The sequence below is a fragment of the Cyanistes caeruleus genome, chromosome 3 (genome assembly GCF_971803275.1).
Source record: "Cyanistes caeruleus chromosome 3, bCyaCae1.hap1.1, whole genome shotgun sequence".
NCBI classification, from domain to species: domain Eukaryota; kingdom Metazoa; phylum Chordata; class Aves; order Passeriformes; family Paridae; genus Cyanistes; species Cyanistes caeruleus.
The window spans coordinates 47,577,625-47,592,725 of record NC_141703.1 but is presented as its reverse complement, the minus strand read 5'-3'; the positions used below and the strand labels follow the sequence as shown (position 1 = coordinate 47,592,725).

Below are 15,101 nucleotides of genomic sequence, written 5' to 3'. Positions count from 1 at the left end.
CTTTTGCTGAAATACTGGTCTGAGGGAAACCCTTATTCTGAAATTACAAATTTGGAGCATTAACAACCTGAACCCTAACTTGTGGAGTGCCTGTGACACTGCAGACAGGATATGCAGCTCTTGCTCTTGTTCTTACATCTAGAACCCTATGAAATGCAAATTTCAGCAATTTCAAGCAGTCTCCTTTGACAGCTCAGACTGAGGTTCGGCCAATTTCCAGAATAAAGCTAAGTGAAACAAACAAACAAAACTCCAAAACATAACAAGTATTTTTTTTGTCTTGTCATATTAAACTTTTATTTACTCTTTCTTATAAGTTCAGGTCACTGTGACAGAAACCTATTTTTCCCTTCCTTCAACAGTCTTACTTGGTTTTGGTCAAACCACAAATTTTTGAAAAATTAGTTTGCTCAGTTGATACATACAGTGTTTAAATTTTTTAAATGCATGGAGAGATGGTCTTGTATGAAAATATTTAGGCTGGCTATAGTTCTGAAGGGGATGGCACTTCAGATGTTCTGTTCGCAGAGAACATTCGCAAATGTTCTCTGAGAACAGAGTTCAGAGTAGAATTACAGAACTAAAAGTAGATACACCTTATGGCTGCTCTTGGCTGCTTTTGGTGAAAACATTGGACCTGAGAAAGAGCAATTTCTGGTGTGCCCTGAAGAGTTTTATTTTTCTTAGCCTTCAGTTAGAAGGGAAGGGGAAGGCCACTGGATTCAGCTCTCTTCAGTGGTGGGTGGAGGAAAGAAGGACAATGGCTGAGCCTCTGAACCTTACATATTGTGGGAAGAGAAGTCTGGTTTTGATTGAGCAGGGAGGTAACTGGCTCTAGCTGGGATCAGAGAGGATGGGTCTAAGTCAAAATAAGAAAAGGCAAAGATGAATGGAGGGCAATTGTATGGGCAGAGTAAAAAGACTTAAATGAGAAACAGAAGGGAAAAGGATTAACTGAGATTGGTGGAAATGGGAGCCCGAGTGGGAACAAAATGTAGTAGTGGGAAAGGGACTGATGCTGTTGTGTGAGAAAAGAAGACCAGGGAGGGAAAAGGAATCTGGAGGTAAGAGGCAAGAGAGCTGGATACAGTGATTAAGTGAGAAATAAACTTTTTCACAGTCTGCTTTGCTAGAACATACAGGAGAGCTTGAAATTCAAGAACTACATGCTGACACAAGAATTTCACTTATGAAAAATCATTTAGGAGCATGCTATCATTCCCCCAAAGCAGAGATTGACTGAAAGATTCTAGACTTACGGCAGTACTAAATTAGTATCAGAAGCGTATCTGAAAGTCACATTCTTGCTGAATGCTGAAGAGCTCAAGTTTGACAGTAATTCTGGTCAGTTTGCTTCTATTTTTTCTTTTTTTTTTTCTTTTTTTTTTTTTTTTAAGCAAATGCGTGCACACACACAAGCTGTATTAGAGAAAAAGCATTAAGGTTGCAAAGTTGGGCTTTGGGGAAAAAGTAAGAAATGCTGAAGCTGAGTTTCAGTTTTGTAGATGATATTAGAATTATGTGCCAGTGCAGTTGTAATTACTGCTGTTTTAATTATCTTACCACGTGATGCTGCCACAAAATCCCTACCTTATTTAATACCTCTGGTCTTACACTGAGATAGACTAAGACTGTGTAATAAGACTGTCTTAATGTGGCAGAGGGCTGGAATAAGAAAGAAGGCTTTGTTACAGTTTGAGTGGTGGTGTGTCATCTTTAGGGGGGGATTTAGCTCTGAATAAACATGGAAGAACAGATAAGTAACATAATTATGTAACAGTAGTGCAAAGTTCAATTGTTTTTCACTTTTACAAGTGACAGCTGCAGACTTTATCAGACCTGCATGTTACACACGTTGCAAAACATAGACAAATCATGTAGACATGTAGATTTTTCACTTTTTATTTTCAGCCTTATGGAGTCAGTGCTCTTACAAATGTGAACTCTGCTGTGTTCTAAGCTTCTGGTTTCTTCCTTGTAAACAAGGATATATTGCCTCTACTGCAATGATGTGAACAGTTGGAAGATGTTAAATGTCCTTATGTTACCTTGAGTGATGTGTGAAGCTGATCATTTTCATGGTGTACTCCAAAGTGCGCAGTGAAGGTTCAAATCTACCCATTAAGCAAAAGAGAGGAAAATGACATGTAAGGGCAGCACACTTAATATGCAGCTTTCATTTTTTTTCCCCCAAATCATGTACGCCACTAAAAAAGATCCTTAATGTGATCATGTTAAATACTTCATTATAGGCCCTGTATTAACAGATAATATGAACAATCTAAACTTAACATTTACTGAAGCTTTCAATAATTTTATAATTCTTTGTGTAGCTCGTCTTGCAGGAATAGATTGTATATAAACATGTATTCCTTTCAAATGCTCCCAGATATCTCATTTATCAAAGAAATTGTACTAGCCCTGTGTCATCAGTAGTGATAGCATTAGTTATCCTGGCTTTTTCTTTTCAAATTCTCAAGGTCAGTTTTGAAAGGGCAATTTAAATGGACAAAAATACTGCTGACAGTTTAATGACTTTATTTGTATGTTGCAATGAATGGCTTTTACTTAATGCTTTTCAGTTGCATTTGTCTTATGTTTTTCTGTTTTTACATGCTTAGCACGCCCAGTTTAGGGAATCTAGGAGTCTGTTTGATGAAATATTCCTCAGTCGTCCAGAGGTATGGTATAGTTCTCTCTAGTTTAGACTTTGCTATGAATTTTCCTGCTGGCAAACCAAATGCTTCTAGGGTTAATTGTGCCTTTTTCCCCCACTATTAATTTCTCCCTATTGGTTTGTATGCTGAAGGTATAATTTATGGAGTTTATTAAGTAATTTAACCCTTTCTCAGAAGTTTTTCTCTGTAATCACTGCATTGGGAAGAGTTATATAGTTTAGGAGTTCTTTACTTGATTAAGATGGTTGTCTTACTGTGTGCTATATTTCAGTTTGAAAAAAAAGCTAAAAAACATTGAGGAGAAAAAAGAGTCCTCTTGCAGAATACTACAGAGAGCACTATAGTTTATGGGGATTTAATAGATTCAACTTCAATAGATGTTGTGTACTGTTTGTTGTTCTTTTTTTTTAGAGAAATTACTCTGTGTGACATGCCATTTATGTTGATAATATAATTTTTTCTTCAGATGTTTCTCTGGTCATAGGAGCAGTGAGTTTTCTGTTCCTACAGATGTCAGTTTATTTAGAAAGCAAGAAATGCTGTCTGTCTTCCTTAACTTGGCTAAATTTGTCAAAAATCAATGGCATACTGAAACAGTGTTGCATATCTTACAGATTTGTGTATACCATATCAATACCATATTGATAAAAATGTTATTATCTAACAGAAGTATTTTGTGAATATATGTTTAAGCATCAGTGTAGAGGACAGTTGTTCTTCATTGCCCATTTTCATTCCTCAGTGCATGGTGGCAAACAATTATATTTTGAAGAAAGACTAGGGCAATTGACACCAACCAGATTAAATGAGAGCACTGAAAGGCAATATTAGTGGGACTTGAGCAGTGGTCAATTAGAGTTTTTTGTCTGCAGGACTGCTTATAATACCTCATAATCCTAAATGATGTGGATATAGGCTGATTTAATTTCTTAGTATTCTAAGTATTTAATTTCTTAAACACTCATAATTTTTGTATGCTGGTTTTTGGAGACAGTAAAGAGAAATCAGTTTCATCTTCCTTTTTGACATGGAGTGTGATAAATTAATACTTGTTCATACTTATTTCAATTAAATTTTCATTTTTCTGAGGCAACTTTTACATGGAGTGTAATTCACTAATTGTTTCACACTGTAAATGCCAGTGTGAAGTACAGTTGCTAGCAGACAGTTTTTAAAAAGTCCAAATTGCAGCTCTTTTTAAAATGCCTTTTCAGCCCTTCCTCTCCTCTCCCATTCCTCTCCTCTCCCTCAGTCTTGTAGCTGCAGCAAAGTTGAGCTAAACAGATGCTTTCTTAGTCACTTAAGATGACCATTTAGGAACACCTGAAATTATGTGGAGTTGAATTATAGCCCCTTAGTATTGTTGTTTAACTGGCATTTTGTGCTCCTATTGGAATTGTCTGTGTGGATGACAGTGTTTTTTAAGTAAGTTATCTGATATCGTGTCTTGGTTAATTAATCTGAAGTACGGTTCACAGCTGGAATTTCATGGCTGTATTACTAAGGGTGAAGCTGACTGCTCTGAGTTGGTAGAGCAGTCGTTTGAACACATTTTTAACCTAATTGCCATACCCTGGTAAATTATTTTGCCCTATTGACAAAGTGGAACATGTGACAGAGCTTTAGATCTCTATGCTTGTTTAATGCCCTTTTAGTGATTATTTCTGTTCTAAATACTTGTGGGTGAAACAGCCAAGTAAATTTCACTTGATCTCTCTTGATTTCATGTTTTTATAGGTATATTTTTATGTCAGTTCCAATACATTATGGTAGTAGCAGGAAGAATTAGGAGAAGAATGTTACCTGTGCTTCTATTTAGACCATTTTACTGCTGCTACTGACAGCATTATTTATCTTGTGTCATCCTGCATTGTTTTGATGTTACTCATTTAAGTATAAAAATGGTGTTTAATTTGTCTTAGTTTTCATCAGGCTCTTTAGGAAGTGTTGTCATTGTGAAAACTTTTTTGTTTGCCAGTCTACAGCTGGAGCAATGTTTCACCTGTGCATAGAACTTCATATATAATATCTGCTAAGTTCTGTTGAAAATCTGCTGAAAAACAAAGCAACTCTCACTTTCAGTATTTTAAGGTCCAGCATTTTGACATAATGGGAGAAATATTTGGATCATTTTGACTTATGTCTCTGTTTGCTTTCGTTTGACTTCAAGTGCTGTGCTTTTGGAGTTTAGAGGCCCTTTAGATAATTTTAATGTGCTCGCGCCCTCTAGTGACCCTGGAGGTGTTCTTTGCTTATGTTTTGCTGTGGGTTATAAAATTGCTTAGTGCAGTGCTGTTGCATCAGCACTTGATTTTAAGATACCAACCTTATTATTTTATATGAAGGAAATTATTAGGAGACCTTTCCAGCAGGAAAAGTATAGAGCAATACTGTGTGATGACTTTTCAAAAAATATTTAATAGTTTGGCTACATAGCAAGATAGTTACAGTAACAAAAAGAATTATGTTGTTTTTGATTGTCAAAGTACTAATCTGAAATAATTCTAGCTTCATTTAAGATGAATAGACAGTATGTATGTATCTTCTACAGAAACTTTTACAGAAAAATTTGGGCTCTGTCAATATAAACAACAAATAAGATTTGTTTTATAGTTATAAATTATTTTTTTAAAACTTCCTTTATGTGGACATGTTACAGAAATGTCAATTTTCTTCTAGCTTTAGAAACGTGATTAATGATTTATCCTATAGATAGTTATTCTAAACTTTTCACTAAATTATCACTAACCTGTAAATCCAGGAAGAAGAGTATCCACCACGGGATGATTTCAGTGATGCAGATCAGCTTAGAGTGGGCAATGATGGCATCTTCATGTTGGCATTTTTCAGTAAGTTATCTTGTATCCCAGATCTACTGAGGTATATCTTAATTGTACCTTTTTCCTATGGAATATAAAAGAGAGCTGTAATAATAATAAATTGCATTAATGTACTGTAATGAACAGATTTTTCTGCCTGTGCACAGATATAATGGACATTTCCTGTTCCAGATACAGCAAATATGTTGCCTTTTTTTTGGTGGCATCTGTCACAGATAAGGGGACAAAGCAAAATCATAGTAAATGCTTGAAGGTCTATTTCTGTACTGGAAATACTGTCATCTTCTAGTTGGACCACCAACTTTAGTTCAAGGTCAGATCACAGGAATATGGCAATTGATTTTTAACTAAAAAAAAAAAATTAAGAGACAACGTGCTGTATAAAAGTTGCTGATGTTAGTGTAGTGAATTAAACAGCTGCGGGTTGATTTTTGGAACAAATCCAACCGTACTCATTTTCAGGTTGAACTAACCACTGTCATATAAAAATGCATTGTCTTCAGGTAACCTGATTTCAGCCTTCACTTCAACCAGCCCTTCTGCAGCTCTTTGTCACGTACTGTATGTACACTGTGCATGTCTTGTAACTTGTGTACTGCATTAAGCAAAGTTCGATTTAGCAACTAGAAGCTGTTTCTATGAGGAAGCTGTGTTAGTTTTACCAATTGCTTATTTCTTTCTAATTTCTGAGGGTTTTTTCCCTTTCTGAAAGAAATGTGTTTGGCAACCTGGATGGAAGATTGGTGTTGTGGATATAGCTGTTCTGCTGAGAATTCATCAGGATTAAAGCTGGTGGATTATCCACTGAAGTCTCCATTATGTCTTTCCACCTATGTTTCCTAGTAGTTCTTTCTCCTGTAATCTTTTTTTCAATATCTTTAACTGTTGCAGATGTAGGTTGCAATACTTTCACAGAAGCTTTTCTTTATGTATGATGTGGTGTTTTCATCTTGGGATAGAAATATATGTGTCTGCCTCACAAAGCTATAAAGAGTTTATAGAGTAGATATTGTAGTCTGACCTCTTTTTGTAGTTGGAGCCTAGAAAGAGTATGTTCTTGGGGGCAAAGGGAGGTGTGACTTAATTTTTCTTTTTTGCTTTATTTTCCTCTCCCTTTTCTATGTTCTAAAACTTTTTGTATTTAACCTATTTAGATCCTTTATTGTGTGAACTTGTTCTTCCTTTTAAATTCTGGTTCAGGCCTTCATTAGCAGTGCACTTCGAGGCCAAGGAGATCAATTGCTTTTATATGTCTTAAGTCCTTTAAGTCACAGATGTCCAAAATTGCATTCCCAGAACCCTGTGTCCACCTTCAAGAATACAAGTATGTACTTGGATAAACTGTCAGCCTTCTCTTCCAATAGGTATTTAACCGAGTCTGATTGCATAGAGCAGCTCTTAGACATTGGACAAAAGTACTCTGTAGAACATAATTTTTCATAATTGTTCTGAGATGATTTTATTGCAAACTTTGCTTACCTATGAAAGAAATGCATAAAATGAATACTTAGACATTGTAAGGTATTCGTGCAAGTGTGTGTTTAATTGGAATGTGTGGGTTATTATAAATACTGGTTACATAGGGAAATTAATAAACTTTACTTGCTGTTTGTGCTCATAGTAGGAGGAATTCATGAAAACATCGTTATGGATAGTAATAGAAGTGTAACGTTAGGTTTTAGATGTTTTTCTTAGGAAATTGGAGAATTAAATGAAAATTGAGCTTAACATAATGCAATTATATGTTATTTTTGGTCGTGTATTCATGTTTGTCCAATAAGGAGAAAAAAAGTCTCCAGAAAGTTGATGTATGTAGATGTAGGAGAGCAGCAATTAAAATGAAGTGTACAGTAAGGATATCTTTTGGGTTTTTTCCCAAGAGTGGGAAATGCTGCAAGTAGAGGTGGCAGATCATGGAAAGCCTCAAATTCCCTCACATAGTTAAAATATAGGAGAGCTGTATCAAGAATCTTTCTCTCATGAAATAAGAGTGAACAAATGGCTTGTTAGATGTGTTCTGCCACCTCCTCCCCGACTATCAAGTACAGCTTTGGAAGACCTTGGGGATGGAAGAGGGGGCAGATAGCTTTGTTTTTATAACAGCAAGTTAGCATTCTTTAATTTCATTTTATTCAAGTGAAATGTAGCAAAATAAAGTTTTTACTGAGCTTACCTGCATATTGCAGTCACTTAGTGATATGTAGCCTCCATCTAGTGGTCGCTGCCCATGTTGCAGAAAATCGCTGTCTCCAGGCCATCTAGTGGCCAGATCTGTTTGTTGGGGGGTTTTGGTTGTTTTAGGGGCCTGGTGCATGTCAGTTACAGACCTGTTTCCTATCTAAGCTATAAAGTGTTACTTTGTTTAGCAGAACAAAACAGAGTAAGCCAGTGCACACTAAAAAAGTGAAGTCCTTTGGCTGAAGAAGTGGATTTTATTGCTTGATCCAGAAACTTGGTGAAAAAATTTGGAAAACAATCCACTTTATTTCTAATATATGGTAAAATTGTGTTTCAGGAAATTGGTGTTGCCCTTAGTCTGTGATTATGTTGGTGAGCTAAGAATCTGCTCTCTAATGGTCAGGACTGGTGTCTGTCACCTTCTTATTTTAAAGGAAATGTGTATATATATGAGTGTATTCATTTTGCTATGAATGCAAAGCGGGGAAAAAAATTGCTATCAGACCACTTCATGTATTTTTTTCTGTTTTGTATTTTTAAGTCAGCTCTACCTTATACAGCGTAGTAGAAATTTTCTAGAATGCCAGAGGAAGTTAGTAGGTGAGTTTCTCAGAGTATTTTTTTGTATGCACAACAAAAGGGAGGAATTTCTGAGCTGTATCTTTCCATTTTGAACACAGCTGTAATTGTGATAGGGCAAGTAAGTGTCACGAAAAAATGGTTCAGTTTTCATGCTTCATCTGCCTGTAGTGGAAGTCTTTTGAATTATGTCTGGTAAACTCATACACATACATTATGTGAAGGAGGTCCTTTTGGACGTTATTAAAAGGCTTATATGGTTTTCCTTTATATTAAAGGAATATCTTTAGAACCAACCTTTTTTCCTGTGGACCCCAAGAGGAATTGTGGAGCTTATCTGAATTCTTTGAAACCATGTAAAGGAGTTTTGTTTCCCTACAATATAGGGAAAATGAATTCTAACTTCACAGATAGGTTAATGAGAAGATAAAATGGAGAAAGGTGTCCAGTAGTACAACCAAAACTTAAATTCTCATGCAGAAATCTGACCTTTTTTTAACATCTAGGCTATTTAAGCGCTGTATACAACTCGCAGCAATAAAATCTTGTTTTACAGGGAAGTAGAAACGTACATGGTGTCCTAGATACTATATTGAAACAGAAAATAACTGTACCAAAGTTTTATAAATGAATGTTCATATAGTTTTCAAAACTGTTAAGTGCCTCAGTCAATAAAGCACACAGAAGCTGGGATACCTACTTTGGGGGTTTCAAGGGGCCCAAGCTGGAAGGCAGAGTTGTAGTGCAAGCTCAGGGTGAACAACAGTGTCCTGGTGTGTGCTTCCTGAGGAGTGGTAAGCATGATTGAATTTCCCATGGGGGGCTTCCTCTGTGTAACTTTAGGAAACCTGACTTGTGTATGTTTATATCACAAATGTTATGCAGGTTTCTCTTAGTCATGCCAGAGAAGCTGAAGAGAAGTCACTTAATTAAAATTATAAATATTGGGAGATAGAGGAACTGTTTTGAGTTCTTATTTCTCTCTGGTCATTATGGACGGACTGACTGACCTTCATACACAATCACCTAACTTCTTTCTTACTGTAGAAACAATTTGACTTGCATAGTTTTTTCTGTATGCCTTAGATATAATACAAAGCAGTTGGAATGAGGAAGCTTTGAATTGGGTAGTAAGAAAAACATAGCAACAAGAAGTAGGAACAAAATGCTAAGGAATTTTTCTGAACATTAATCAGTAAGAAAAAAAATTATTGGTTTTCTGTGGAAGCTGATAGCCAACACTTCTAGTGATCATCATCAGTCTGTAACTGAACCTTCAGGATGGAGCAAAGATGTATCCCCGTTAAAGAGTAGTGAAACAAATTGTACACAGGAATGGGAAGAACAATTCCTAATGGTGCATGAAAATCTGGAGAGGATTATTTATTACTGCAGTATGCTTAGTAAGTCTAGGCCAGGTAGAAAACATTAAGCTCTTGTGTGTTTGCTAAATATTAAAATAGTAAGTAAATGAACAAACAAATTGTGGAATAAAGGCTATAACTGAGCATAAGTTGCTTTCTGTGTATGTAGTTGCCATGATAATCTCATTACAGGCTTGAGCCATGGCTAAAATTTGGAACATAAGGTTTCAGATCAGTTTTACTGGCTTCTTCTCATGATACTGAATATAAACTTAAAACAAGTGATTAATGTGTAGTTGTGGAAGTCTTAAGTAAAAAAAGATCAGCAGGTGAAGTGCAGGAGCATCTGGGGAAAAATCCCAGTGTAATGCACTTGTTATTATTGTTTCATCTGGTGTATTTCAATATGTACAACTCAAAAGTCCTGTACTTTGTATTTTGGCTGGGGTTATTTTACTGAAAACCTGAAGGAGAAATACAGCATAAATGTAGCAACTGCATTGGATCACCAATACTGTTTATTAAAAAAGACCTTTAGTCGAACCCTCCTCCTCCCAAAATACCAATTTCTTATGTGTTTCATTACGAGTTTTGTTGTCATGAGGAGATAATGCTAATGTTTACATTCTTTTAATGTGAATTACATTTATATAGACTTAGTCTCTCTTCATCACTTCAGGAGTTAGAAAATTCAAAAATCATACTTTTATCAGTCCCACTTCTCTGAATGGTGCTAAAGTATCAAAAGTAGAAACTGAAATCACGATGCCAGTGCAGTCAGCATGAGTTCACCTAAATATCTGAAACTTATTAAAGGAAAGTTGACAGTAGTTGAACATTGGGCTTAAGTAGGAATGGATCACTTTTGGGATAGAAAACAATTCTTATTGCACAGTGGTTTGATTTGTACTGGAGGTCTACAGGATGCACCCGGAACCTGGCTGCATGAAGAGAATAGGCAAGCAAAAATTAGAAATTCTTTTTTAGTTAGAATCATGATGTGGTTGAAGCAGATCATTAAATTTTTTTTCTCCCTCAGTTTTAGGAATGGCTTTCCTTATGTTACTGCTGTCGTGGCAGCTCCATTGTCTGTGTGGGAATGTCATGGAAGCTGATGTGGTATGAAGGATGAGGTCACCTCTTGAACAGCTGAGCAATGTCACTGAGCACTCACAAAATGAGTAGATGCAGAAAAATAATGGAGGGTAGGATTTCTCACAGCAAGGAACTTGTACAACAACTTAGTTGTCTCTAGTAGATAGAGAAGGAAGTTGGTAATTCTAGAGAAATTAGTACATAATTCCTTTTACCGTACACTCCCCTCACTGGTCTATTTTCTGCCTCAGCTTGATGGGGGAGCTTGTGCTGTGGCTTCTCTGTGGCAACATAGGGATGAAAATTATGAACAACATTGCAATAATAAGTCAAGACAGGAATTAACTGCAGTAACTCCGATGTAGTGTAAGTTATAAAGATCAGAGCTTGCATGGCTGACAGAAGATACTCAAGGATGCATATGATGAAAAAGATAGGCAAATGAGGCAATTGGAAGGAACTGTAGTCTGCTCAGAAGCTGGAGATGCAATTTTGAAAGCAAATATTTTTTTGTAACCAGTGAGACAAAGAGAATGGAATGTAAGAGAGAAGTAATGGAAAAGATGGAAAACACGCAGACAGTATTGTTGCCCTTCTTAAGTTTGTTAAAATGATGGAACACCAAGGCAGTGTTGGGAGAATCTCCCTAATACATTACCTGAGTTTTAGAGAAGTGGAAGTAACATGTCCCTTCTGCTGCTGAAGGCACAGATTTTTTGATTAGGTCCTCACTGTACAAGTTTTCTAGCAAATGGTTAGCAATAAAGACTTAAATAAGGAGATTTTTCTTCTGTATGTACTTCAGTTTTATTGGAATGCCTGAACTTGCATAATTTACAACTTGTATAAGGTTTATGTATTTTCTGCTTGCATTAGCTGCTTATGTAACTTGATGTAACAGGAGACTGATCAGACAGAAGAAAACCCTTGCTATGAGCAAGACTGGAACATGCTGATGCCTTTAATTTCAAGGGTTGGGCAAATACTTTGATGTTAAATATCCATCAAATACTCATGCAGTGACAGTGGTTTCAATTTTGAATATTCCCTTAGCGTTGAAAGTAGGGTAAAATTGTTAGTACTCTTCTTTAATTATAAAAAATAATTTTTTCCCCTCCTGTATTTATGATTGGGAAATCTCTTACTTTTCTAATGTATTTAAAAATGAGTTGAGGTACTTTAAAAAAATATATCTATTAAAATTGTACATATTCTGAGAATTTCTCTAGTCCTCATAGACCGTTAGAAACATGTGAATCCTGTGTCCTTTTTAAGAGACCTGTCATTAGGTATACCTAACCATAATCAAAGTCACTCTCTGCAGCTTGAGTACTGGGGTGAAGAGCAGTAAGTTCTTATTCTGAGACAGGATCAGAGAATGCATTGAATAAGGAGCTTTTGAAATCTGTTGCTGTTAAAAGATGGTGGTTTTGTAGAGCTTGCTTAAAATAGGAAAATCAAAACAGTTTATCTAGGCTCTCCTAAATGTAAATGTGGCTTGGAAAGATAGATAAATGTTAGGGTCACAATGTTGTTCTGTAGGGTTTTTTTTAGTGGGGATTGGATTGGTTTAGTTTGTTTCCTCTGCAAATGCCAATTTGGATCAACATCTGTTCAAAGATTTATTTTTTTAAAAATTTTGTTTTGATTTATTTTTTTGGGTTCTTTTTAGATTAGTAATTTGTATAAAAGTAAGATTTCTTGTTACCGTCACCTGTTACCCATGCCTCTGACCAATGCAAGGTGCTTTCTCGCTTGTACTAAATGACTGTTTCGATGTGAAGCCTTCCAAAACTTCTCTTGGAACTTCAGTTTGTTTAAAGTTGATGGAATCCCACTGCAATTTTACAGACTAATTTTGCATTTGTGAGCATATCATTACATATCGTGTGGACTATTGGAAGAACTGTAAGAAGATTTTAAAGTATACAAACAGTGGGGATTTTATAGATAGTATTTCAAAATGCTTCAATTAAATGTTTGAGCAATTTTCTGTTCCTAGTTGTGTGTTCAAACTTGAATGCAAGAGACAGACTTATTTTTCCTCTGATGGTTTAATATCTGAATTTTATGTAGCTAAGTTTGGGATTTTAAACTTTAAGAATTTGTGGACAGGGGTTTTGTTCCCCTCTGCCCCTTTTCCATTCCTCTTTCCCTCCTCTGTAATTCTTTTGTTTACTGTGGAGTTCCCTAATGTTTTCAATTTTGCACTGTCATGTTCTCTCCAGAATTCCTGAGTTGCCTTCTTCTACCAGTTCCTCCAGCTCTTCTGTTTGGTGGTTTTCTTTTTGGATGCCCTCACTGATTCCCAATCTGGGCCATTCCCCTAACTGTGAATTCTCACACTCTGATGTAATGCATGCAACCTGAAGTCAATACAGATGATGATGATGCTGATTGCCAAGTACATATGCAGATATGAAACTTTAAGTTGTTGAACTGGGGGTTGTGTAAAAGTGTTAATTGAAGCAATAGCGGTAGTTATGCTTAATGTCCTTTTTGTTCATTGATTTCTTAAACTTCTGTGTAAAGCTTACAAGACTTCTTATGTCTTATGAATATAGATCTAAAAGAGAAGACATGAATATGGATCTTAAAGAGCCCCATAAAATACTAGCTTCTCGACCTTCATTTCTACACTAAGTTTTTGGAGCAAGAGTGGATACTTTTATTCTGTTCGATCCAAACTGGATAAAGCTGAATATGCAGCCTTGATGCATGCACATATGTGTGCATGTAACTATATTTTTGGCTATAAAAGTCTAGCAAGGTTTTTCTTCTTTGTTTTAATCCAAATCTTGTATGTTATAGTCCTTTTTGTGAATTTACTTTTCATGTCCAGTATAATCTTGTTAGGTGTCTATTGCAGTGTAACACTTCCTTTTATGCTGGAATTTTCTCTTGTGTAAAATAGTAGGTTCCAGCCTGTTTACCATTTGCTTTGTCATTAAGTGGCTATACCATGGGGAATGTCTGGGTTCAAAGTCAATCTCTGAAAGCCTGAATTACCGGAAGGGAATTAACTGACTGTGTAAGCATGTCCTTAGTAGTTTAAAAGTGAAATTACTGTTAAGTCTGTTTGCTTAGCTATACAGATTAACAGAAGCTACTGTTTCTTTTATTTTATAGTGGCGTTTATTTTCAACTGGATTGGATTTTGTTTATCCTTCTGTATAACAAATACCATAGCTGGAAGGTATGGTGCAATCTGTGGATTTGGTCTCTCCCTGATCAAATGGATTCTCATTGTACGGGTATGTTTCTTGATTCACGCTGTACAGGCTCTGTAGAACAAACCCATAACAATTTATTCAAGGGTCTAATAAGGGAATTGAGAACCAGTATTTTTTCTTTTTTTACCTGATATAGCATTTGATGCTCACATTTTCACTAAAATAAATGCAGGATGACTCATTCCTTGTACAAGTATTTAAAAGTCTACAGAAGAAATGGAGCAAGTACCTAAAATATCACTGGTATTATAGTGTCATGTAAAAAGATTTATAAGTCTCTTGGCCTGTTGAGAAGGGAATATAAGAAAGCATTTCTTCCTTGTGTTTTATTATTTTATTCTGTGTAAGATACATATGGGATCAGGTCCAACTTAAATATGAAGTTAGTCACATTTTTACAATCTTAAAATGCTTGATTCTTGATATTTTCACTGCAAAACTAGGTACTTTTCCAAAAGGCACATTAGCCAAATGCAAGTTACTTAGTTAAGTGGATGCTGGGTGAAATGCAATGCTGCTTTCTGAACGTGAATTCTACATATCTGTGAGACACAACATTTAAAATCCTGTCTCTTTTAACAAAGAAAAAGATCTTGGATAACTTGCATATCTTTCATATTCTGCCATCAATGACTGTTTTAATTTATTTTTTTTTTCCTCTGTGTGTTAGTAACTTGATTTAGTCTTATTACGGTAGTAAAAAACATGGTTGAAAGGTTGCATGGCCCTTCTTGGACATGATCTACATCCTTCTTAGGGCTTTTTTTTTTTTTTTTTCCCCTTAATTTCCTTTTGCTCATTCAGAGCAGGGAAATGCTGCTGGACTAGATGTGATTCTGGTGTATTTGTTGGAATTCAGGTGCTGAGATGAATTTATCTTAAGGGGTTTGGGATATTTTCAGCTTCCCTTAAGGCATACTAAACAGAAGGCAGAACTTGTTCATCATGTCAGTTTTATTATTCCTCTCTCCTGGAAAATGTGCCTAAAACAAATATAAAAATTAATATATGTCAAACTTCCTTGTAGAATTACTGTGTTCTAGACTATAATTAAATTATTGTATATAATCCATTAGTAATTCAAAAATATTAGAGCTGGCCAATTCCAAGACCTCAAGGTGGGGTTTTTTTCAT

At 35.7% G+C, this 15,101-nt stretch overlaps 1 protein-coding gene across 4 annotated transcripts in view; it reads left to right on the top strand.

Annotated features, from left to right (window-relative positions):
- NDFIP2 (Nedd4 family interacting protein 2) overlaps positions 1-15,101 on the top strand; it is a 45,176-nt gene that overhangs the window by 21,325 nt on the left and 8,750 nt on the right. For 2 of the 4 annotated variants that reach the window (XM_086880912.1, XM_086880909.1), the window contains exons 4-6: positions 2,622-2,681; positions 5,440-5,527; positions 13,864-13,988. In XM_086880912.1, the coding sequence (XP_086737038.1) occupies positions 2,622-2,681; positions 5,440-5,527; positions 13,864-13,988 (273 nt within the window). The remainder of the gene's footprint in view (positions 1-2,621; positions 2,682-5,439; positions 5,528-13,863; positions 13,989-15,101) is intronic. The other 2 variants (XM_086880910.1, XM_086880911.1) reach the window with 1 other exon arrangement.